This window comes from Ceratotherium simum, chromosome 11 (assembly GCF_057802395.1).
Source record: "Ceratotherium simum simum isolate JZ-2026a chromosome 11, ASM5780239v1, whole genome shotgun sequence".
NCBI lineage: Eukaryota > Metazoa > Chordata > Mammalia > Perissodactyla > Rhinocerotidae > Ceratotherium > Ceratotherium simum.
Window position 1 is genome coordinate 38,586,417 of NC_141910.1, and position 23,854 is coordinate 38,610,270.

General features: G+C 42.0%; 1 protein-coding gene across 1 annotated transcript in view; it reads right to left on the minus strand.

The window, feature by feature from the left end:
* SLC3A1 (solute carrier family 3 member 1) overlaps positions 1–23,854 on the minus strand; it is a 38,921-nt gene that overhangs the window by 7,835 nt on the left and 7,232 nt on the right. The window contains exons 3-8 of the mRNA XM_087436826.1: positions 23,413–23,592; positions 23,111–23,265; positions 18,517–18,642; positions 7,190–7,309; positions 4,612–4,736; positions 2,797–2,992 (exon numbers count right to left, since the gene is read on the minus strand). Coding sequence (XP_087292952.1) covers positions 2,797–2,992; positions 4,612–4,736; positions 7,190–7,309; positions 18,517–18,642; positions 23,111–23,265; positions 23,413–23,592 — 902 coding nt within the window. The remainder of the gene's footprint in view (positions 1–2,796; positions 2,993–4,611; positions 4,737–7,189; positions 7,310–18,516; positions 18,643–23,110; positions 23,266–23,412; positions 23,593–23,854) is intronic.

Genomic DNA, 23,854 nt, shown 5'->3' on the forward strand with positions numbered 1-23,854 from the left:
AGGCAGATGTTTTTAAGAACACAGCTCTATACACAGTTTCTGGAAGATTTACCCTATTTCACAGAAAGTTTGCTAGGCAGAAAAACAAGGTTAGCCATCGGTTGGTATCAACAAGCCTGGACTTGAGTCCTAACCCTGCTACTTGCTGTGTAACTGACCAGTTTACTGTCTTGGCCACTCATTTGATCAACAAAATGGTGATAATTTACTTCACAATGATACGGCAAATAAGATAAAATTTATGAGGGTACATATTAATATTTTCACACATTTGGATAAGAGAATATTGACAAGAAAGGAAAAATGTTTCCCCCATAGAGAGCAGGACAAGAGGAACAGGTGGAAGGCACAGGGGTGGGAGAGACTTCTGATGTGTCCCTTTTTGTGTGTGTCTGTGACTTTTGAACTATTCAAAACAAAATTTAAATTAAATCATCTTTTATAAAGAAATGTACATAGTCCAAGAGGAAATTCTGTAAAGTGTTGTCTATTTTAAATATGACATTTCTAGGTTAAATGCTCTAATTACACATTATAACATCTGGTCCTTATTTAAGAGTTTATTTAAATCATCTAACAACTCTTTTCCATATATCACAACTCAATCTCATGTGAATATGCTGAGCATGGCACTTTACTGTTTAAAAAGTACTTTCACGTCTGTGTTATTTCTTATTTCCCCCCTCCACTGCAGTGCTGTCGGTATTATCTCCATTTTACAAATGATGAAACAAGCTCTGAGAAACTGCATCATTTATTTAACTCAAGGTTTGAGGCAGAACCAGCCTTTGAACTTGAGTCTGAGTATAGGAACTTGGTTGTTACAATTCAGGAAAAGGGAGATTGCTTTTATTTTTTTAGATGTACTATAATTATCTTTACAATTATCTTTTTATAGACCACTGTAAAGTATCTTTCCATTTTTATGACCAGAAAATTGGGTCAAATTTTGCTTCCATTTAATTCTTTTCATTATCTTAAGAGCATCTGACAAGAAACTCTGATTTCTCAAGCCTTCTGAACTAGAGCACTTTCTTTTTCAGAACTGAAATCAAGAAGTATTTCCACAGGTAGTTCACAGCGATGGACAGGGATGAGGGCCTCTCACAGGCCGAGAGAGGTACCGGTTGCCTGTGATACCTGAGACTGTCAGTACATGAGAAAAAACAAGTGCTAAAACTACATTATAAAATTTGTGATATAGGGGGCACTTATGGGATGGTGGAGTAAAGACCTCTAAAAATCACCATAAAAGCAAGGAGAATGCTGGCAAAAACTAAAAATCCACTTTTTCAGAACTCTGGAAATTAACTAAAGGCTTACAACAATCCAAGGTATTATTGGATTGTTGGAGTATTTATTCAAGAAAAACAGCTGGATCTCAGTAAGACAGCAAGCTTTGTGTCATTTTAATTTGCCCTAATTTCAGGCCCCTCCCCTCAGATCCACAATAGTCTTGAAAAGCAACAGGCTTGCACCTACAGTAGCTGTAAAAACCAGCAGCCTAGCAGCCAGTGGAGGGGCAGAATGGGTTTAGAGTTCACCAAAATTTTCATCTCCAGAGAACTGTCACTATCTGACCTTTCTAGCAGCTCAGTTTTGGTTGGGTTTTTTCTTTATCTGATCGGACTCAGAGCTGACTCTGCAAATAGCCCTATTCCCAGGGCCTTTGCCAAAAGCAATCAGCAGCAGTTGTTTAACATTACACCTGCCTGTGGTGGTATTACCAGTTGGGGCTCAACAGAGACTGACCCAAAAACTTAAAGGAAAAGCTGGGGAAGAGATGTCCAAAAGGGGCTTTGAAAGGCTCTGACAGATTCCTAGAACCTAGAATGCTACACCCAAGTTCATGGCTGTGCAGATGCCCAGGGAAGACCTGAGAAGACTAATCTCTCACCTCTGGCGAACCTTGAAGCTCTGTGTCAACAGAAAGTGAAGACTAAAGCAGAAGTGTAGACTGCCTGTGAGTGAAATCATGCCCCAACACAAACACACAGAGCCCCTCAGCAAAGGCTGAGAGACTTATTGGGTCAAGGCATTTAAGGAATCACTTTCCAATTGTCAGCTGACCAATAAGCCAACCAAGCAGAAACTTTAGTGGTCACACAAAAGAGCATAGATTTTGCAGAAAGTTACTCAAGAATCAAATAGCAACAACAAACACTGGGGAGGGGAGAATATGATTTCCAGAATTTCTACATGGTATTCTTTTAAATATCCAGCTTTCAACAACAAAGAATACAAGACATGCAAAGAAACAGGAAAGTATGGCCCATACATGGGGGGGGGAAAGCAGTCAATAGAAAATGTGGCTGATGAAACCCAAACATTGAACTTACTGGACAAAGACTTTAAATCAACTATTATACATATGTTCACAGAACTAAACTATAGGTAAAGAATTTAAAGAAAGTATGAGAACAATGTCTTGTCACATAGATACTATCAGTAAAGAGAAATTGTAAAAAAAAGAACCCAACAGAAATTTCAGAGTTGAGAAGTACAATAACTGAAATGAAAGATTACTAGAGGGGCTGGAGAGTTTTGAACTGGCAGAGGAATCAGCAAACTTGAAGACAGATCGATGGAGATTATCCAGTCTGAGAACCAAAGAGAAAAGAATGAAGAAAAATGGCAAGAACCTGGCCAGAAGCTGGGACAGGGGCTCACTATAAACAATCACCAAAGAGGGGAAAGGTGAAGATCACTTAGAGACAAACATGCCCCTCGTTTTAGAGGTGACTATTTCACAAGCCCACCAGCACCAGATGTGCCGAGCTGGGCATAAGGACTTACCATCCAGTTAGGCCATTTTCCTTCTGGCATGTTTTCCATCCAGGATGTGATAACCTCAAACACACTGTTCCCAGAAGGAGTGTTCAGGCTCGTGAGGTAATCATTGAAGGGAAAATCTGCTTCTTGGATAAAAGACAACCCGTAGTACATCATGGTCCTGTCAATTGTCTCTCCATTGGCTTCAGTCCCCATGAACCTGTAAGAGTTGGCAGGGTGCAGTGTCTTCAGGGCCTGTCAAAAGACTGGGTAAATGCTTATATCTGATTGGCTAGATGTGGGGGGTGAATGCACACTATTAGCCATATCAGGCTAGGGCTCACTAGGAAGCATAATCAAGCCAGATGACCAAGAAATGGCACACTGGGTCACTAGACAATTTCTCATTATAATAAACGCAAAGACTAGCCTAATACTAGGGCGTGTCTAAGAGTTAAGAAACACATTTGGATCTCAGTCAATATTGTTTTATTCTTTCTAAATCTGATAAAAACTCAGTAACTTCCAGGAAACCTTTCTTCAGCAATTCTCATCACGCCACTTAGAATTTACAGTATAGATCCACAAAAAAGGTGAGGGGATTTCCCTAAAAAACTTCCCCTTGTATTTGAATCCCTATAAAGTCTCACTTTATTATTGGGGTGCACTCTTAGTTATTGAAAACCAAACATTCTTCAGGGAAGACACATTCACCTGAAATGACCCGCATCACTGCCAGCTGTAGCTGTTGGAGGCATTACATTAATGAATGAATAAGTGCATAGGATCTGGAGCCCAGTGTTTCAGTTCCAATCGCATCTCTGCCATTACTACCTGTGTGACCATTACCTGCATGCTCAGAGTCTCAGTTTCCTCATCTGTAAAATGGGGATAGTAATCAGAGGACCTACTTTAAGGAGGAGAAATTTCTTTAACAACTCCTTTTCTATTGATTCTATTGGGTGATCTATATAAACATAGTAAGAGTCAAGTTTACTCAGTGTTTATTATCTGCCAGGCACTGTTTTAAGTGCCTCATACACATTATCTCATGGACTCGCACAACAGCCATATAGGGGTGTCACTATTACCTTTTGATTGATGAAAAAACTGAGACATCAACTAACCAGCCCAAGGTCACACAGCAGTTATGCAGAACTCCCCCTCAGGCCCATCTGATTCCAAAGCTGTGTTCCTAAGCATTGTGATCTACTAACAGTTTAGTTGAAACATTTGAATTCATACTGTACAAGGACACTAACAGGTCAAATAGTAATGATAAAAATAATAATAGTTAATGGCTAACATTTAGATAATATATATATATATATTTGTGTGTGTGTGTGTGAGGAAGATCAGCCCTGTGCTAACATCTGCCAATCCTCCTCTTTTTGCTGAGGAAGACTGGCCCTGGGCTAACATCCATGCCCATCTTCCTCCACTTTATATGGGACGCCGCCACAGCATGGCCTGACAAGCAGTGCTTCGGTACGCACCCGGAATCCGAACCTGGACCGCCAGCAGCAGAGCGCACGCGCTTAACCACTATACCACGGGACCAGCCCCTAAATAATATATTTTTAATTGAATTTTCACAAAATTCCTGTGAAATAAGGACTGTGATTAGCATCATTTTACAAAAGAGGAAACTGAAAGTCAGGAAAGTTAAGCAACGTGAGAGAATATACCAGGCCCTGGCATAACTGAGCTATGATAATACATGTAATTATGTAATTATGTTAAATTACAAGTTGAACCTCTCGAGAATGCCTGGTTGTGAGGGATAAACTGCAGATCAACGCTACACCGGTGGAGAGCAGAAGTATGTCCTCTGGTTACCTGTATCTCCCAGGCTCACTGCTATATTGGTCCATCGTCTGCCGGAAGCTGCGGACAATGTCGTGCATCCCCACCTGCGTGCTGGTGAAGTCGTGGTACAGCTCCGAGTACTGTGTGACCGTGTCCTTTGGAAACAGGACAGCATGGTTACCATCATTTCACATGTCCAGCCCACAGCTGGCCTTATGTCAATATAGACTGTCTTTTCAAAGGGCTCAAGCCAAGACACATCCTCAAAGATGGTCCTAGGACCTTCAGTGTTCAAGAGGTTTTGTGGATGGGGAAGAACATTCATGACCATTAGTATTTCATTTGATGCTTAAATTATTAACTATAAATCTAGTAAACTAAATTTTAATGAACATCTAAACATTGATTACAAATGTATTTAACAAAATCTTCCTCCTAAACATTTAATTGTCCTAAATGCTCCAGACACTTTTAAAGGCAAACACAAAGAAATTATCTTAATGATTATAGAGCTCATTATTATACCTATACTTTATCTGCTCACAAAATTATTAATATCATGCTTGTAAATTTGTTTCTTGACCACTTCTATCTTTTATTCTTACTGTTACACTTTCCCAAGGTTTCAGTAATTTTTCCAGATACTCATTCTATGCCTTTCTAGGGTTATGGTAATCTTCCAGAATCCAAGGTAGAAGATTATGTCTGACACAAGCCAAGGTTGTAAGTCCTGGATTGGGACACGAACAGGCTGAACAGTCCAAACCTGAGTTGCAGTCCATCCTGTGGACCTCTTTCGAAGCCCGGTACCTGAGGGGTTTTATAGGTATTAAATCAATTTGCTGTTTTTCCTGTTTAGCTTGAGGGGTGACTCAGGGGTCTCGAGGATTTGTGAGCTTGTTTTGCAGAAGAAAGAGAATGCCTTCAGGGAGGTTGTGATCACCAAAAGGCTGGCCCTCAGCAGCCCCTGAAGCCCAGAAGTCAGACTGCCCAGAAGCTCATCAGGAGTGACCCCTTTGTTTCCCTGAAGCTCCTCCTGCCAAGCCCCTTAGCTCTATAAAACCTCCCTGCTTTCTGTTCTTGGGGAGGCGAATTTGAGCGAACCCAGGCTCCCACCTTCTCGTTTTGGCCAATTCAAATAAATCTTTCTCCATCTCCAAGCACCGATGTCTCAGTGTTTGCCTTCTTGTGCGTCGGGCACACAAACTTGAGGTTAAGAGGTTTGGTACCACTTTTTCTAAGTGAACATCCCCTGCCAAATCAAGTGAAGTTTTTTGGAATCTTAGTCACTTCCTGAAATTACATGTTCTTTACATTTTTCTCGGGTAGCACACACAACCCATTGTTCTGATCATTTGTCATAACTAGAAATGTATGCCTGTCTTATGCCATATCATTATAATTAGCAAAGTTATATTTGAGATTTCTTCTCCAAAGATAAGTGCTTTCTTTAGGATAACTGACCAATATATCACCTTTTTTCCCCTCATTTTTCCTTTTTATTGGAAATCGTGTACAAAAAAAAACAACTGAATCATAACCTTTGGTTTATGATGTCCTCTGGTAATTAGCCTGTGCCTGGCCAACTTCTCTTCAGTTAGTTAATTAATTTGTTTTTATGAAGTTATAAGTACCCATAAATCTGTTAGGACAAAAGCAGAAGCTTGATAATAAACTTGATAACCCTATCAATTTCATTTTATTTGCTTAACTTCTTCATAAAAGGGACATCATGCTATATGTAATAATTTTAGATTTTTTTTAACTACACCTTACACTGCTAAGATTCACTCATATTACTCTGTGTCCCTGTAATTTATTTATTTAGACATTCTATTATGTAAATACACAAATCCATTATTTTGGAATGCATTTTAGGACTACTGTCTACTTGGCCATTGACAACAGAGTGACTGTAGAATGGTGGTCAACCAGAGGAATACAGTGGCATGTGATTACTCTCTCAAGTGTGACATGGGGGGAAGGTTAAGAACCACTGGTGTGGAACCACAAAAAGCCCAGATTCTGTAGCCAGATAGACTTGGTTTGTAGTTCCATTTATCACCTCTGTCACCCCTGATAAGTTAATTTCTCTAAGATTTGCTAAATGGGGATGATGAAACCTTTCTCATAAGATGTTGAGAGAGTTCAATGGAATATCCTAAGTAAACAGCACACAACATACAATAAACACTCAGCCAATGTTAGTTTCCTTCCCTGCTACCTATGTGTCCTTTAATGTGTGCTTTAATTCCCCCAAGTGCCTGGGGAATTTAGGCCTTCTCACTTGAGCTTGAGCGAGATGACAAAATCTGCAGTGAGTAGTTGGGCCCTTGGTGGAGTCCACACTGTCCATGCCCTCAGAACTCTTGTCACCAAAGGACTCCTCTAGGGATCCCTCACTCTGGAGGGAACCAGTGGAAGGAAACATCCGGGCAGATGCATTTGAAAAACTCCTCTGTACTTCCTAAAGAAAATGATTTAAAATACTTCCTATAGACAGGACAGAACCCATCTCTGGTAATTGGTGTCTCAGGCTAAAAGAAAAAACACTCTGATGACATTTTCAGAAAAGGAAAAAATATATATGTTTAAAATAAAACTTTACCGGCATTTGGGTCTTATTCACTTGGGACTCATCTCGCAGATGCTCTGCTTCTAGAAGAAATTTAACAGCATCGAAACTAAAGCCATCAACACCCTTGGCGAGCCAGAACTGTAGAATTTCCTAAATAAGAAGCAGCAAGATGCTTGGTTACATTAACAACACATTATTATCATAATGTTTAATAAAAGTTTTGTCTGTCAATGACTTTCTGTCATAAACCGGCTATTTCCACATACAAACAAGCACAGCACTCATATAGCATAGTTTTATCTATTTAGCATAGCAATGTCTTAGTATAATGAACTCGCAATAACTGTATTTATGGACTCCCATACTTCCCTCATATTTGAATTCAGAATGTTACACTTGTAATTGATGTTATGAGCATGTTTCCAAAGTTTAAAGAATCCACTCAGAATGAAAGAATGAAACCACAATGAAAGATAGGACTCAGGAGAAACTGGGAACATATCTCATCTCTCCCATGCCCAATTCCTTAAAGGTCACTCAAAACTGAGAGAAAATAACCAATTAAGCACCCAGTCATGAGGTCTTTTCCATCAGACTGGAAGATTCTTGAGGAAAAGACTACAGCTTTTGTTTGTCGTCTTTGCCTCTGACACAGCACCTAGTACTTAATGAACCAGTCATGGAATGAAAGAATAAAGTACCGAGCCCGAATGAGTCAAACATGGTGTGATATTGTTGGGATGCTAAAGAAGTATGGCATGTTCCCTGGTTTCGAGGCATCTGCAGCATAGTTGGGGACACACGAGTCCAAAGGTTTACCTAAACAATGCAAGGCAGGTCATGGTTCAGCATCACGAGAGGAGAGTCCTCTGTCTACAGGGCTGTTAAGAGCTCCAAGGAGATCAAAGTTAACACGGGTGGGCACAACCAGAGAAGGAAAAGCTAGAGCTTGAACTTGGCCAGTGGGATTTTATCAGGGAGTGAGATCAAGAAGAACATTCTGGACTGTTTGTGGGAAAGCATGAACCAAGCATGGAGGCAGAGACTGTATTGGGGCAGTTGGGAGGACCAGGTGACCTTGAAAAGCACAAGGCCTAGGTCTCAGCTCCCCACCCCACCCCAAGGCATCCCCTCCCAGCTGGGCTACTCCTGCACTGACCACAAGCCACCTTTCTGCAAAGGGACAGTGGCTCTCCCCACTTCCCTCTCGGCTCATCCCTGGAGGAATGGAAGGTTTTACAGGAATGTATTTAACACGGTAGAGAAGAACTGCCTGTAATTCAAAGTACTAGACTTTGTAGCCAATTTTCACCTGTTGAGGGAAACAGAACCAAAGATCCCAAATGCCGACTATCCCAAAAATCACTTGTTTGAGTTGAAGTGTTTCTTGTATCTACATGTGAATATGGGGTCTCTAGAGTGCTGCACTTCAAAGGTCTCAAGGATTTCTGTAGGTTGAATGCAAGGGTTAATACTGCTGAGGTCAATTCCCTTTAAGGTGACTTTTTGTGTATGTGAGGAAGGTTGTCCCTGAGCTAACATCTGTTGCCAATCTTCCTCTATTTTGTATATGGGACGCCACCACAGCATGGCTTGATGAGTGGTGTGTAGGTCCATGCCCACGATCCAAACCTGCGAAGCTGGGCCACCGAAGTGGAGCACATGAACTTAACCACTTCGCCACCGGGCCGGCCCCAAAGGTGACATTTTTGAATGGCAAAGCTTGAAAGAGCTTTTCAAATCTAAGACCAGGCTCTGCTGCTGACAGTCCTTAGCGTGGATACAGTTGACCCAAACAACCTTAAGCCGGCTCTACCCAGTGGAATTTTTCTTTGGGGCACAAACCCCACAAATTTTTTCTTACTAGTATTTTTACTTCTTATCAAATTCTTTCATTCAATAAGTATTTGAGTTCCAACTATGGGCCAGACACTTAGCTAAGCCTTAGAACTACAAACATGAGCAAAATACCCAGTCCTGGGTCTCCTGGATTTTTTTTGAATCCCCAACTAGACAATCAAAGAGTAATGCAAAAATATTTAAATCACAGCCACATAAAGCTTTAAAGGAGAGAAACATGGTAATTAAGAGGGTGAAATAGCAGGATGTGCCTGGGAGGTCAGTGCAGCAGCATGGCAGGAAGTGGGGGCAGTTGGTTAGAGATTGAGCTAGAAAAGTCAACAGATGTAAAGGCACCTCGTTTGTAGAAAAGGATCTTGGTGGTTCCAAGGGCTGACTTAGCGTGAAGCTAACCAAGTTTAAGCTTCAGGACCCGTCACTTGCACGGGCCATTCCTACCTACCTTCTTTTCTCATTCTAAATAAACACTCATTTTTCTGTACCTGATTTTACACTCTCTCTATTTTAAGAAGGCCCCTGATTTTTACAAGCTTCGGATCCCACACAACCTGGGTCCACCCCCAGGTGGCGCTGTTCTTCACAGAGGAGAACATTGGCGGAGGATCAGGGTGAGGTGGGGCAAAAATAGCTGTAATGCATCCAAGCAGCTTCTGACAAAAATGTGGAAAAACTTCCAACACCATGCCGTTATAAATATTAAGCTTTTAAGCACTGATTTCCTAGAATAAAGCTACTCATTTTCTTCATGGGGTCCTTACTCACTTTGGGGTTCTCAGTGTTGCTGACTATTGACCCTACATCAAAGAATGAGAAATGCATTATGTACCCCAGCAAAGGTTTATGGCCCTGGTAAGGGTTTTCTCTTTAGTTCAATAGGAGATATTATCGTTGCTTGATGAGACAAAACAGCAAAAGCTGGATGGTTATTTTTGAGAGTCATTTTAAATGCTGAGGTTTTCACCCAGATAATCCAAAAGTTGCTGTTGTGAAATATTTGCTTCCTGCTATTTATTCTCTCAACCAGGTGAGAAAAGAGAGCTCCAGATTTTAATCGTTAACCCTCTCTCCCAGGGTGCCAGGTGCAGAAATGGACACATACCCTGGCTCTGCCAGCTCTGGGTGACCCACGTAGGCGCCACGGGACTCTGGGGACAGTACACTGTGTCCCCGATTCCTGTCTAACTCCCAAGATATCACACAGTCCTGGTTTTTCCACCGGGCACCTTTTCATTCTTTTCTCCTTAAACAACTTGCTGCTCTGAATAAAAAAGGAATCAATTCAACATTACCGATATCCAAATTCACAAAACCTTGAGGCAAACCTTTCCTCTTGAAACAGCTGAAGTTACTGGGCCCGTTTACCTAAAACACCAAGTTTGGGAAAGAGAAAAGCTCTGCTCTTACATGTGATGAAATATAAGATATCCTCTTGATAATGACATCAACCCCAGGTCCTCCGTCTCAAGAAGGAATGAGAAAGTATAGGATATTTCAGACGTACAGAGAGAAAACTGTATCCTCCACTTATAGGCAAAAGAAAACAACTGTCCCCACTGCAGTTCAGAAATCTGAACTGAGGGCCAGCCCCGTGGCTTAGCGGTTAAGTGTGCGCACTCCGCTGCTGGCGACCCGGGTTCGGATCCCGGGCGTGCCCCGACGCACCGCTTCTCCGGCCATGCTGAGGCCGCGTCCCACATACAGCAACTAGAAGGAAGTGCAGCTATGACATACAACTATCTACTGGGGCTTTGGGGGAAAAATAAATAAATAAAATTTTAAAAAATTAAAAAAAAAAGAAATCTGAACAGAAGTCCTTTGCTAACTCCTCCAGGAGCAGGGTGTAGAGCAAGGATCACAGGCTTTGGAATCTGACCTGTCCAGGTACCATGCCATCTTCCCCAATGTCCAGCTGCATGAATTAGAGCATCCGCAGGCCCTCACTTAACCTTGGTTTCCTTGTCAATAAAATAATATCCTCCTTGCAGAGTTTCTGTGAGGATTAAATGAGGTACTGCTGCTAGGGTCAATTGACATTTTGGTCTTTTTGTTACTGCTCTCTCTGCCATGTTTGACACTGTTGACTAAACTCATCTTCTAGAAATACTCATATCCCTTAGCTCCAGGATACCCTGCACCTGCTTTCCCACTCCTTCTCTGTCTACTCGGCAGTCCTTTAAATGTTAGCACTCCTTGGGGCTCCATCTTACTGTTCATTTCACTTCACAACAGTATTTACTTATTTATCTATTCATTTATTGATTATTTAACAAGTACTTATAATAAATAAGGAACACACTGTCCTACGTGCTTTACAAAGGTTAAACCATTTAATTCCCAAACAGCTCTACAAGGTATATACCATTATTGTTCCTATTTTACCAATGAGGAAAGCGAGGCACAGGGAGATGAAGTACCTTGATCAAGGTCATACAGCTAGTAAGTAATGGCATCAGAATTGGACCTCTCTGGCACCCTTACCCATTTGTTATGCTTTCATTTTTTTTAATTGGAAGACCTGCCAAGCCCTGGCCTCATTCCCACATGACAACAATCAACTGAAGCTACGATGCAGTTGGCCCCCTTGTTCATCTCAGCCGCCTTCTTCTCTCACTGACCTCTGTAGGCATCGTCCGTATGTCAACAAACCCCAAAGTTTATCTCTAGACCAGACCTTTCTCTGAGCTCTGTGTCCTTATATTCAGCTATCCATTGAACACTTGGATGTCTCACAGAGAGCTCAAACTCTACATAACTAAGACATCCTCCCTCTTTCTGTGTCTCTCATCTCAGGAAATGGCACCACCACTCAGTCAGCATTCAGATCCAAAACAGGAGTCACACCGGACTCAGGGTCTCCAAGTCCTGATGATTACCCTGCAAACCCACACCACCTCACTGGTCCAAAGTCCCCAGCATATCTTTCCTGATTATTGCACCACCCTCCTCCCTGGCCCCTCTGCCTCTAAACCTGCCCTACTCAAACCCCTTCTCCAAAACCAGATTGATTTTTCAAAATGCAAATAAAAAATTTTTTCCCTAAGACCTTTTATTTTTTTTTTATTTTTTTGTGAGGAAGATTAGCCCTGAGCTAACATCCGTGCTAATCCTCCTCTTTTTGCTGAGTAAGACCGGCTCTGAGCTAACATCTATTGCCAATCCTCCTCCTTTTTTTACCCCAAAGCCCCAGTAGATAGTTGTATGTCATAGCTGCACAACCTTCTAGTTGCTGTATGTGGGACACGGCCTCAGCATGGCCGGAGAAGTGGTGCGTCATTGCGCGCCCGGGATCCAAACTCGGGCCGCCAGTAGCAGAGCGCGTGCACTTAACCGCTAAGCCACCGGGCCGGCCCAATCCCTAAGACCTTTTAAATCCAAATCTTTACCATGGCCTTCAGTGCTGCTCATGACCTGGTCCCTCTCTAGTCTCACTGAGTCATGCTCCTTCTCTGTAACCATGTCCCAGCCATATTGGACCACTCCTAGCACCTTTAATGTGCCATGATCCATGCTTTCTCTTTGCTTGAAACACTCCCACCCACGCCTCTTCACCTGGCTCATTCTTACTCATCCATTCTTACTTGGCTTCCTCGGAAAACCCTTCCCTGATCTCTCCCACTGCATGCCCAGGCTAGGTGCCTGCCCTTTGTACTTCTGCTTCCCACTGTTGTGCCCACTCAGCACACTTTGTTGTAATTGCCTGTTTGTCTACTTCCCCCTCCAGAATATAAGCCCCAGGACAGCCATAACATGTGTCTATCTTACCAGCCATCATACCCCAGCACATGGTCAATACACAATACATATTGTTAAATGAGTGAATGATTTATAATAAAGTGCCTGGCATATAGGAGGAAGAATAAATGGTAGTTATGATCATCAAGCACAGAGCTGGTTTATAAAGCAGGTAGTGAGTAAATTTTATTTTGAATCAAGCTGCTAGTCTCCAGCAATACTGTGCTCGGTAGGGGTGGAGCAGAGCTGGTATTTATGCTCTAGATTCCATCTTAAGCCAGGACAGCATCTGGGTCCCTCATCCCCAGCTGCCATGAACACACCGACTCCCCAGGATCCCCTACTCCAGGGCTCAGCATTCCCACAGAGCAGGTCACACTGAGCCCCAGGCATGGGGCCATGCCATCTGGAGTCTCTTCCCTGCTATGCAGCTAACCCACTGGGTCACTTCACCTCTCTGGGCCTCAGTTTCATCATTTGTCAAATAAGGGATTTAGAGGCAAGTAAAAACCAAAGTGATTGGAAAAGTACAAAACACGACACAAACATAAGCCCCCATCTCCAAGAAGGCTTCCTGATTTCTCTAGCTGACGACTCTCAAGCCCTGAAAGGTTCAGGGCAGAGCCAAGTCCCCTGATGGCCAGTGCAAAGGGGAGGACAAAGAGGAAGAGAGAGGTGGGTGCTCTGTGCTGGATGTCTCCTGCATGCCAGCCTCCCACTGTGCAGATCAACTGAAATCTGATGGGAGCCAGGAGGAAGGTGGCTCAGGCTCCCTGAGTGCGAGTTGGTTTGCAAGCGGGAGTCATTCCAAATGCCTCCCCACCACAAACTCTCTGGGTTGCAAATTATTAACCTGTTTAACTCTACTGCAGAGATAAGCGCTGCTGGGGGGAAGGAGGGAAGTCCCTTTCACGCGAAAGGTCTCTTTCCAGGAGCAAAGAGCCTTCCCTTACAGATTCTTAGCCTTTCTTATTGACTCTCAGAGTAAATCTTCTAAACCAGCCTGGCAAGTAATGTCTAAGCTCTCAACTGGAGGCAGTAATGATTCATCCCAAGAGGGATTTCATCCTGCGAGACTAGTAAATAAGACTCCTATTCATGAACTCCACTACTTGGATGTCTGCAAGAGAACAGCTGAGTTAATCAAAAAATAATTAACATATTGGCTGGCACATTTTGGCAAAATTTATCACACTTGTCTAAACATCTCCAGACAATCCATCACTATTGCCACAAGGAGCCTGGAGAAATCTGCTGCCCGAAAAATCAACTGGTTTATATTCACATTTATGACTTTCCCCTTGAAAACCTCCTTGTAAAAATTGCGTAGGAAAAGTGAAGCGCATGGGCCCGGCCCTGTGGCTTAGCGGTTGAGTGCACGCGCTCCGCTGCTGGCGGCCCGGGTTCAGATCCCGGGCGCGCACCGACGCACCACTTCTCCGGCCATGCTGAGGCCACGTCCCACATACAGCAACTAGAAGGATGTGCAACTATGACATACAACTATCTACTGGGGCTTTGGGGGGAAAAAAAATAAATAAATAAAATCTTAAAAAGAAAAAGAAAAGTGAAGCGCAGAGAAAGAAACAGTTTGCCTCAAATCAGGTGTGGAGTTGTGGTTAAGAGCATGGACTCTGGAGTCCCAATGCCTGGGCTTGAATCCCATTCCATGACTCCCAAGGTGGGTGACTCCACCTCTCTAAGCCTCAGTTTCCTTACCTATAAAATGGTCGTAAAATCTCCTAACTTAGGTTTGTTCTGAGCACTCGATGAGATGATCCAAGTAAAGCACTTGACACAAGGTAAGTGCCTACTAAGTGTGTGGGGGGAGGGGCAGGTGTGGGTGTGTAAATGATCTTGGGTGAGGGAGAAGAGGAGAGTCCACACTCCAACAGAGAAGTTGAAAACTAATCTCTAGTTGGTCAACCGACCGCATCTACCTCCACCACTGCCACTACCCCCAACTGACACAAGGTTGCCCTAACAAGGTACCCACTTCTAGAAGAGATCTCAAAGCAATTCATATAAGTTCTGGAAAACATCAAATATACATAGTAAAAACAGTCTTTAAACTAAGGAGTCTATAGGAATATATTTAACAAAAGAAGTGCAAGACTTGTATCCTGAAAACTACAAAATATTGTCAAAAGAAATTAAAGAAGACCTTAAATAAGTGGAAAGACATTCTGTGTTTACGGGTCAGAAGACTTAATATTGTTAAAATGGCAATATTCCCCCAAACTGACGCACAGATTCAATGCAATCTCTATCAAAATCCCAGCAGGCTTCTTTGCAGAAATTGACAAGCTGATTCTAAAATTTATATGGAAATGCAAAGGACCCAGAATAGCCAAACAATCTTGAAAAAGAACAAAGCTGTAGAACTCACTTCTCAATTTCAAAACTTACTACAAAGCTATAGTAACCCAGGCGGTGTGGTACTGGCATAAGGACAGACATATAGATCAGTAGAACAGAACTCAGAGTCCAGAAATAAATCCTGACATTTATGATCAATTGATTTTCAAAAGGGTTCCAAGATAGTTCAAAGGGGAAAGACTAATCTTTTTTTTTAACACATGTTGCTGGAATAACTGGATAGCCACATGCCTGAGAATGAAGTTGGACCCCCTCACACCACAGACAAAAATTAACAAAAAATGCATCAGAGACTTAAATGTAGGAGCTAAACTCTTATGAAACTCTAAGAAAACATAGGAGTAAATCTTCATAACCTTGAGTTAGGCAATGGTTCTTAAATATGACACTAAAGCACAAGCAACAAAAGAAAAAATAGATAAATTGGACGTCATAACAATTAAAAATACTGGTGCTTCAAAGGGCCCCATCAAGAAAGTAACAAGAAAACCCACAAAATGGAAGAAAATTAATTACGAATCATGTATCCAGAATATATAAAGAAGACTTACAACTCAACAATAAAAAAACAAATAGGGCCGGCCCCGTGGCTTAGCGGTTAAGTGCACGCGCTCCGCTGCTGGCGGCCCAGGTTGGGATCCCAGGCGCGCACCAACACACCGCTTCTCTGGCCATGCTGAGGCTGCGTCCCACATACAGCAACTGGAAGGATGTGCAACTGTGACACACAACTATCTACTGGGGATTCGGGGGAAAATAAATAAATAAATAAAATTATTAAAAAAAAAAAATTTAAAAATGAGTAAAGGAGGGCCGGCCCCGTGGCTTAGAGGTTAAGTGCGCACGCTCTGCTGCTGGCGGCCTGGGTTGGATCCCCCGCGCGCACAGAGGAACCGCTTCTCTGGCCATGCTGAGGCCGTGTCCCACATACAGCAACTAGAAGGATGTGCAGCTATGACATACAACTATCTACTGGGGCTTTGGGGGAAAAAAAATAAATAAATAAAATTTTTAAAAAAATGAGTAAAGGATTTGAATAGACATTTCTCCAATGAAGATATACAAATAAACTATAAGGACATGCAAAGATGCTCAACATCATTAGCCACCAGGGAAATGCGATTCAAAACCACAGTGAGATACCACTTCATACCCACTAGGATGACTATAATTGAAAATATAGAGGATAACAGGTATTGACGAGGATGTAGAGACATCAGAACCCTCGTGCGTTGCTAGTGGGAATGTAAAATGATGCCGCTGCTTTGGAAAACAGCCTTGGCAGTTTCTCAAATAGTTAAGTATAGATTATAAATATAGATATATATCATAGACATATAGATATTGTATGATTCCGTTTATATGAAATGTCCAGAATAGGCACATCCATAGAGCCAGAAAGTAGATTAGTGGCTGCCAGGGCCCAGAGGGAGAAAGGGAGGGGACAGTCAGGAGTGACTGCTAATGGGTATGGGGTTTCTTTCTGGGGTGATAAAAATATTCTGAAATTAGTAGTGATAGTTTCACAACTCTATGAATATACTAACACCATTGAATTATACACTTGAAAGGGGTGAATTTTATGGTATATGAATTATATCTCAGCAAAGCTCTTTTTTTTTTTTTTTTGTGAGGGAGATCAGCCCTGAGATAACATCCGTGCTAATCCTCCTCTTTTTCCTGAGGAAGACCGGCTCTGAGCTAACATCTATTGCCAATCCTCCTCCTTTTTTTCCCCCAAAGCCCCAGTAGATAGTTGTACATCATAGTTGCACATCCTTCTAGTTGCTGTATGTGGGACACGACCTCAGCGTGGCCAGACAAGCGGTGCGTCGGTGCACGCCCTGGATCCGAACCGGGGCCGCCAGTAGCGGAGCGCGCGCACTTAACCTCTAAGCCACAGGGCCGGCCCTCAGTAAAGCTCTTATTTAAAAACAAACTAAGGGGTGTGGGTGCCCTCCGTGACTCCAACGTGGCAACCTGCATCCTTATCACTTGGCTGACATGGTGAGCTGTAGAAGGGGACCCACGCCTCTCTGTTCTGCTCTATTCAAGTCTCCTCCCTACCTCCCTACCTCAGAGCACTACCCCACTAACCTAAATTCCTCCCCACCATAGCCACAGCAGCAGCAATAAAAAGAACAACAACACGGCTCATGTTTATTGTGGATTATGCGTCAGGTATCGTTGGAACCACCACCACACAGGTGCGAGCCCCGTCAGCTCTCACCTGGAGAAAAATTTCACTGTAGGAAATCTGAGCACGGGCCACAGAGGGATCTTCAGTGACTCAGCATGTACCCCTTACAACAGCATTCAAGGCCCTATAGGATCAGCCCCCATCCCACTTTTTGAACCCCAGCTCTCTAACTCTCTCGCTCATTTCACTGGTAGGGTTGCCAGATAAAATACAGGACATCCAATTAAGTTTCAATTTCAGATAAGCAATGAAGAATTTTTTAGTAGAAGCATGTCCCAAATATTGCATTATTCATTGTTTATCTGAAATTAAAATTTAACTGGGTATCCTATAATTTTATTTGCTACATCTGGCAACCCTACACATCGGCCTCCAGGTCATGCCTGAAACACATGGAGCACGCTCTCGCCTGGAGATGTTTGTATTTGCCCTTCTCTCTGCCTGAAATTCTCTTCCCCCAGATGTTCACATGGCTCCCTTTCAAACTTCAGGTTTTTGTCCAAACAGAACCTTGTCACAGGATTGTCTCCAAACCAACTTCTCCCTGGCACTCCAATGCCCCTTACACTTAGGGTTCATCACCACCTGACATATTATATATTTGGTTAATTGTCTGCCTTCCCCTCAGTATACCAGCAACTCTGTCAGGGCAGGGCTTCTTTTATTCACTGCTGCATTCCCAGTGCTTAGAACAAGACCTGGCACAGAGCAGACAGTAAATTAATATTTATTGAGTGAATACAGAATTGTTGCGCATGGGTTATCTCATCTAATGTTTCAAAAAGTCCTATGAGACAAATACCATGTTTCATAGATGAGGGATCTGAGACACAGAAAAGCCAAATTAAGCCCCAAATGGTGGGGCTGGGACCAGATGCCAGAGCCAGACCCCGGAGCCCATGTTCTGGCCCACGTCACTATAACAGCTCATTGTTACAGGCAGAGCAGCAACTGGGAGCTAAAGCAACAGGTATTTCTGCCTCCCGCCCATTTCAATTATCCTGGGTTAGAGGCAGGAAAGAACTACTAACATGTCTGAGTGTCTGTTTGCATCAGACTCCTTAATCCCAGAATTTAATGCCACTACTTGATTTTGCCTGCACAATTATTGTTCAACATAAAGTGTAGGAAATAACCACTTAAGCACCCATGTAATGGAGCAGTCTATGTGGATGTCTGTACTCACTTTTATTTCTTCCTGAACATCAGCATTGCGGAAATTTAAATCAGGTTGCTCTTTCGTAAACTGGTGAAAATAACATTGGTTTCGTACTTCGTCAAACTGCCAACCGGAGTTTCCGTATACACTTAACTAGCAAACAGAAAATAGGAAATCACTTACTTAGCACTATTCATATGATGGTATTGCCCACAAAGAAATGATAACTGCCATCCCCGGTGCTGTGCAGGCTGAGTGCACAAATCCTCAGAATTTTTCTTCCAGGGAGAGTACTGAGTAAAATAATTCCCTAAAATGCCGCTGCCTGGCCTAATCCCCTACAAACGTGGTTGTGACGTGTTTGCACAGTAGAAGCTGTTCCTAACAACCACAACAGCAAACCAATGCTCTCAAATGCGGGACAAGGCCAACTTAAGGAGCAGACATTTCTAATATATTTTCTTGAACCTTCTGTCCAGGCTCTGGACTCCTGTTTGTGAAGAAAAGCAAATGATGGTCAACTTGGGGGAAAGACGCATTCCATTGGTCTTAGAGTTTGAATCCAGATAGAGTGAATATTTAAACTGTGTCCTCAGAAAAGTATTAGAATCATTCACTTAAAAACTCCACTAGCCTTCAGGAATAAAAGAAATTTAGCCTCTTCAAGTTTTGGTATCCAGCAGCGTCTGACACTGGTGCTGATTTCCTCTTTCTAGAAATGCTCACATCTGTGGCTTCACAACATGGCTCTCCTGGTTGACCCTCCTACATCCCTTGCCATTCCTTGTCAGTCTACTCTGAGGTTCCTTAAATGTGACAGTTCCTCAGAGCCATTTGTTCACTTCCAGCCAAAGAGAACATCTGGACAACACTTAAAAACTGAGGGATTTTACAGGGCCAGTCCCAGTGGCCTAGTAGTTAAGTTCAGTGCACTGTACTGTGGCGGCCCAGGTTCGGTCCCCCAGCGCAGACCTACGCCACTCGTCTGTCAGTGGCCACGCTGTGGTGGCAGCTCACAGACAAAATAGAGGAAGATTGGTAACAGATGTTAGCTCAGGGAAAATCTTCCTCAGCAACAAAAAAAAACAAAAACAAAAACAAAAAAACTGAGGGATTTTGCATAATCTTTTTCATTTTGGTTGGAAGACCTAGTCACACTGGATCCACATTTCCATGGCAACAACTGGCTGAAGCTACGTAGTAGCTGCTGCCTTTGGAGGAAACATACTCTCGTCAGCTCACCTCATGGCCCACCTGGACACAAACTAGGATAAGATATTTACAGTGTATATAACCGAGAAAAGATCAGTATCCAGAATACAAAAAGAACTCCACAAATCAAAGGGACAAATGATCTGACAAAAAAATGGGGAAACCATAAACAGGTGTTTCACAGAAATGGATGCTCGAGTGAATAAATGTATGAAAAGATGTTCAATATCTTTACTAATTAGATAATTACCACATTAGTTATTAGGTAAATCATCAGTAATTAGATAAATGTATAATTAAGACCTCAATATGATAACAATTTATGTTCACTTGGTAAAAATTACAAAGTCTGGTAATATCGGCAATTAATGAGAAGATGTATTTTTTATACTGCTGTGGGGGTTATAAATTAGTACAACCACGTTGATAATCAATTTGGCGTTACCTTGTAGAGTTGAGCATGCACTATTCTGCACCCAGCAATTTCACTCCTAGTCTTTTACCTTTCAGAATCTCTTCACATGTGCCCCAGGAGAAATAGATTAATGAGAATGTTTACAACAGCATCATTAGTAAGAGTGAAAAAAAACTAGAAACAGCCCAACTGCCCATCAGCTGAAGAGTGGATAAATAAATCATAGAATATTCACACAATGGAATATCATACAACAGTGAAAATGTATGGGCCACAGTTACCAGAAACTACATGAATGAATATTAAAAACAATGAGTGAAAAAAACTAGTTACAGAAGACTACATGTAGCATGACACATCTCATAAAGTTCAAAATAGGAGAAACTAAATAAGAAATGTAAAAAATATATGTAGCATATATAGTATAGACAAAACAAAATGCAAGGACTTAGAAAAACCTAAAATTCAAGGTAGTAGTTACCTCTAAGAGGAGGCATGGGGAGAGACAGGAAGGAGCCCACAGGTGGTTTCAGCAGTGCTGGTAATGCTCAAGTTCTTAATTTGGGGATGGGTTCATTGATGTTCGCTATATTATTATCTTCCCTAGCTTAGTATATATTACATATATTTTTAAATAGTTTTATTTTTATTTTTTGAATATATTTCAAAAATATATTATTTTTGAATATTTTGAAATATTTCAAAAATATTATATTTCAAATAATAAATATATTTATTATTTGAATACAATAAACTGTACATATTTAAAGAGTACATTTTGATCAGTTTTGACATATGAACCTCTCACCATGATCAAAATAGTGAACAGATCCATCCTTTGTGATTCCTAATCCCACTCTCCCACTCCTACCCCTCTCCCTCCCATCCCTAAACAACAACTAATCTACTTTCTGTCACTATAGATTAGTTTGCATTTTCTAGAATTTCATGTAAGTGTAATCATATAGCTTGGTTTTTCGTCTGGCTTCTTTCACTCTGCAGCGATATTTTCAGATTCACCCATGTCATTGCGTGCATCAATGTTCATTCCTTTTTATTGCTGAGTAGTGGTCCATTGTACGGCTATACCACCAGGTGTTTATACATCTATCATATATTACATATTTTTTTATATATGAACTATTACATTAAAAAAAAAACACACAACCTTGGCTATAGTGGAGAACTGATGGAAAGATGGAAAAAACAGATGCCAAAAGAGGCAGCTGTTACAGTCCTATAGGCAAGAGATGATATGGTTCGAAGTATGGGCAGCAATTTTTTTGTTTGTTTTTTTGGCGAGGAAGATTAGCCTGACCTAACATCTGCTGCCAATCCTCCTCTTTTTGCTGAGGAAGATTGGCCCTGGGCTAATACCCATGCCCATCTCCCTCTACTTTACATGTGGGACGCCTGCCACAGCATGGCTTGATGAGCGGTGCATAGGTCCACGCCCAGAATCCAAACCTGCAGACTCCAGGCTGCTGAATTGGAGCACACGAACCTAACCACTACGCTACCTGGTCGGCCCCATGGGCGGCAATTTTTAAAAGCAGATTGTGGCTCTGGACTGACTAGATCCAGTCCTCAGCCCTTTCATTTACTAGCTGTGTGACCTTGGGCAAGGTACTTAATGTTTCTTTGCCTCAGTCTGCTCATCTGCAAAATAGGAATTAAAATCTAACTCATAGGATTGTAGGGTAGATTAAATGAATTAATGAATATAAAACACTTAGCACAGAGCCTGGCACATAGTAAGTATTTAGGAAATGTTTGCTAATATCATTATCATTTTAACAAGTGGGTAGATTGGTGAAAAGAAAAATTAAGGAGGTAAAACAGCCAGGCCTTGCTGATGACCTGTTCACCTGGCTGCATATTGGTACCATTCGCCAAACCTGGGATACAGGAGGCTGGGAAGAGAGGGTCACACAGTCAGCTTTGACACGCGTCAATTTTGAATGCCCTTGGTCATCTAAAAGTTGATGCCCAGGAGCCAGCCTGTTTAAATGTTTGTGGAGAAGGTCAAGAAGAGAGAAGGAGAGAGTGGAGTGGGAAGAGACGATCCAGAGTGAAAGGCTCCACAGAAAGCAGGAGAGAACATGAACCAGAGCAGGTGGAACGACTTGCCTGGGACAGGAGTAGAATTGCCAGATAAAATACAAGACATCCAGTTAAATCTGAATTTCAGATAAACAATGAATAATTATTTATTTGAGTATGGCTTATGCAATACTCATACTAAAAATTATGCATTGTTTATCTAAAATTCAGATTTCATCGGGCTTCCTGGATTTTTATTTGTAAATCTGGCAACCCCTAGACAGGAGGGACATGGCCTCTGCTGTAAAAGAAGTGAGTAGGAAGAGGGTGGGTATGGGGGCAGGCAGGTTTGAGGGCTTCTGTTCTCTCTTTGAAGTAGAGTTTGCTGCTGAGAGTGATAAGACAGGGAGGAGGCAGGGTAAGATGTTTGAAGAGGAGGGGGGCAAGTTGATCAATTAGATTTGGTAAAATTCCTGAGAAGACTGGATGGCCTAGTTCAAGTGGGGGCAATGAATGTGCGATGTCTCCAGAGTCTCGGATACCAAGGTTCAGGCAGAAAAGTGGATGGTTGGCTTCATTAATGGCTAGGGTTTTGTTGAACAAGGGAGTCCAAAAGTCAGAAAGGCAAAGGGATCTGGAGAGTAGCAAGACAGTTACTGAACTAATGGGACATGGAGTCTAAATCAGACAGAGTGGGAAGAAGGGAAGGAGAGGCTGATAGAGAGTATAGGTTTTCATTTGCTAGAACACTTCAGCTCTACAATGAAATCAGAAATCCAAATGACATAAGGAGGCTTGGGTCCCTTATTTCTATTTCTTTGGGAAACTTTTTCCCCTTCCTGTAAACTATACCCGTTGATTTTTTTTCCTTAAAAGGACTTTATAAATAGCCAGTTTAATCACTGAAGATCTGCCCATTTTCACTTGTAAATCAGGCAAGTTGGTACTTACCCAGTTGTTGGGTGGTTTGGTTATGCCATTCTCCTGAGTACAGTCATGCCAGATATAATAATCAGTATATTTCCCTGTCCGGGTCCGACTCAATTGAAACCAAGTATGATTATCACTGGTGTGGTTTGGTATGAAATCGATTATTAATTTTAAACCTAGTAGGTGAAAACATTTCAAATGTTAGCAAAAGATTATATTAGAATAATATATGACAGTTAAGGGAAAAATGCTTTAAGTAAGCATTTGGAGAAATGCTTTTCCCAGCCCCCACCCCCATCCCACCCACCTTCCATTCAACTTACCTTTATCATGTATGGCTGCAAGCAGATTCTCAAAATCTTTCATTGTTCCAAAAATAGGATCAATTTCTCGGAAATCTTCAACACCATGTCGGAAATCTTTAAGGGATGATTTATAAAATGAAGTAATCCAAACAGTTTTTATATTTAAAGTTGTGATGTAGTCCAGTTTATCTTGAATACCTGAAGAAAAAAGTCAAGGCCATGAAAAGTAAAGTTTTATTTTTAAGTTGAAGGATCAAAAATAAAAGGAACACGGGGCCGGCCCGGTGGCATAGTGGTTAAGTTCATGCGCTACACTTCGGTGGCACTGGGGTCGCGGGTTCGGATCCCTGCTGCAGAGCTGCTCACTACTGATTACAACCATGCTGTGGCAGGTGTCCCACATAAAATGGAGGAACATGGGCACAGATGTTAGCTCAGGGCCAATCTTCCTCAGCAAAAA